General features: G+C 51.1%; 1 protein-coding gene across 1 annotated transcript in view; it reads left to right on the top strand.

Annotated features, from left to right (window-relative positions):
* The first annotated feature begins 7 nt into the window (after nucleotides 1-7).
* Nucleotides 8-2,500, top strand: part of LOC131728570 (sarcoplasmic/endoplasmic reticulum calcium ATPase 2-like) — a 6,149-nt gene continuing 3,656 nt past the window's right edge. The window contains exon 1 of the mRNA XM_059019586.1: nucleotides 8-116. Coding sequence (XP_058875569.1) covers nucleotides 61-116 — 56 coding nt within the window. The 5' untranslated portion in view covers nucleotides 8-60. The remainder of the gene's footprint in view (nucleotides 117-2,500) is intronic.

The following is a 2,500-nucleotide window of genomic DNA, read 5'->3' on the forward strand; positions in this document are numbered from 1 at the left end:
AGTGAGGACCATGCTGATTTTAAAGGGGTTGACTGCTCTGTGTTCGAATCGCCCTACCCAATGACCATGGCCCTGTCCGTGCTGGTTACCATAGAGATGTGCAACGCGCTCAACAGGTGAGGCTCGGACCCCTGTCACCCCCCCTCCCCCTACCCCCTCAATCTCTGTACTCGAATACCCCTCTCTCCCTCTCTCTCCAGTCCCCTGATGAAGACTTCTCCCTGGTCTAACACCTCTCTCTCTCTCTCTCTCTCTCTCTCTCTCTCTCTCTCTCTCTCTCTCCCCTTCATCTTTCTTCTCTCCACTTCATCTTTCTCTCTCCCCATCTCCCTCTCTTTCATCTTTCTTCTCTCTCTCCTTCATCTCTCTCTCCCCATCTCCCTCTCTCTCCTTCATCTTTCTCTCTCTCCATCTCCCTCTCTCTCCTTCATCTTCCTCTCTCTCTCCCCATCTCCCTCTCTCTCCTTCATCTTCCTCTCTCTCTCTCCCCATCTCCCTCTCTCTCCTTCATCTTCCTCTCTCTCCTTCATCTTCCTCTCTCCTTCATCTTCCTCTCTCTCCTTCATCTTCCTCTCTCCTCTCTCTCTCTCTCCTCTCTCTCTCTCTCTCTCCTTCATCTTTCTTTCTCTCCACTTCATCTTCTCTCTCCCCATCTCCCTCTCTTTCATCTTTCTTTCTCTCTCTCCCCATCTCCCTCTCTCTCCCCTTCATCTCCCTCTCTCTCTCTTCTCTCTCTCTCTCCTCTCTCTCTCTCTCTCTCTCTCCCCTTCATCTTTCTTCTCTCACTTCATCTTTCTCTCTCCCCATCTCCCTCTCTCTCCTTCATCTTCCTCTCTCTCCCCATCTCCCTCTCTCTCCTTCATCTTCCTCTCTCTCATCTCCTCTCTCTCATCTTCCTCTCTCTCCCTCTCTCTCTCCTTCATCTCCTCTCTCTCTCCCTTCTCATCTCCCTCTCTCTCCTTCATCTTCCTCTCTCTCCCCATCTCCCTCTCTCTCCTTCATCTTTCTCTCTCTCCATCTCCCTCTCTCTCCTTCATCTTCCTCTCTCTCTCCCCATCTCCCTCTCTCTCCTTCATCTTCCTCTCTCTCTCCCCATCTCCCTCTCTCCTTCATCTTCCTCTCTCTCTCCCCATCTCCCTCTCTCTCCTCATCTTCCTCTCTCTCCTTCATCTTCCTCTCTCTCTCTCTCTCTCTCTCTCTCTCTCTCTCTCTCTCCTTCATCTTTCTTTCTCTCCACTTCATCTTTCTCTCTCCCCATCTCCCTCTCTTTCATCTTTCTTTCTCTCTCTCCCCCATCTCCCTCTCTCTCCCCTTCATCTCCCTCTCTCTCTCTTCTCTCTCTCTCTCTCTCTCTCTCTCTCTCTCTCCCCTTCATCTTTCTTTCTCTCCACTTCATCTTTCTCTCTCCCCATCTCCCTCTCTTTCATCTTTCTTTCCCTCTCTCTCCCATCTCCCTCTCTCTCCTTCATCTTTCTCTCTCTCTCCATCTCCCTCTCTCTCCCCATCTCCCTCTCTCTCCTTCATCTTCCTCTCTCTCCCCATCTCCCTCTCTCTCCTTCATCTTCCTCTCTCTCTCCCCATCTCCCTCTCTCTCTCCTTCATCTTCCTCTCTCTCCCCATCTCCCTCTCTCTCCTTCATCTTCCTCTCTCTCTCCCCATCTCCCTCTCTCTCTCCTTCATCTTCCTCTCTCTCCCCATCTCTCTCTCTCTCCTTCATCTTTCTTTCTCTCCACTTCATCTTTCTCTCTCCCCATCTCCCTCTCTTTCATCTTTCTTTCTCTCTCTCTCCCCATCTCCCTCTCTCTCCTTCATCTTTCTCTCTCTCTCCATCTCCCTCTCTCTCCCCATCTCCCTCTCTCTCCTTCATCTTCCTCTCTCTCCCCATCTCCCTCTCTCTCCTTCATCTTCCTCTCTCTCTCCCCATCTCCCTCTCTCTCTCCTTCATCTTCCTCTCTCTCCCCATCTCCCTCTCTCTCCTTCATCTTCCTCTCTCTCTCCCCATCTCCCTCTCTCTCTCCTTCATCTTCCTCTCTCTCCCCATCTCCCTCTCTCTCCTTCATCTTTCTTTCTCTCCACTTCATCTTTCTCTCTCCCCATCTCCCTCTCTTTCATCTTTCTTTCTCTCTCTCCCCATCTCCCTCTCTCTCCCCTTCATCTCCCTCTCTTCTCTCTCTTCTCTCTCTCTCTTCCCCACTCCCTCTCTCTCTCTCTCTCTCTCTCTCTCTCTCTCTCCCCTTCATCTTTCTTTCTCTCCACTTCATCTTTCTCTCTCCCCATCTCCCTCTCTTTCATCTTTCTTTCTCTCTCCCCATCTCCCTCTCTCTCCTTCATCTTTCTCTCTCTCTCCATCTCCCCTCTCTCTCCCCATCTCCCTCTCTTTCATCTTTCTTTCTCTCTCTCCCCATCTCCCTCTCTCTCCTTCATCTTTCTCTCTCTCTCCATCTCCCTCTCTCTCCCCATCTCCCTCTCTCTCCCCTTCATCTCCCTCTCTTCTCTCTCT

The sequence above is a fragment of the Acipenser ruthenus genome, unplaced genomic scaffold (genome assembly GCF_902713425.1).
Source record: "Acipenser ruthenus unplaced genomic scaffold, fAciRut3.2 maternal haplotype, whole genome shotgun sequence".
Classification (NCBI taxonomy): Eukaryota; Metazoa; Chordata; class Actinopteri; order Acipenseriformes; family Acipenseridae; genus Acipenser; species Acipenser ruthenus.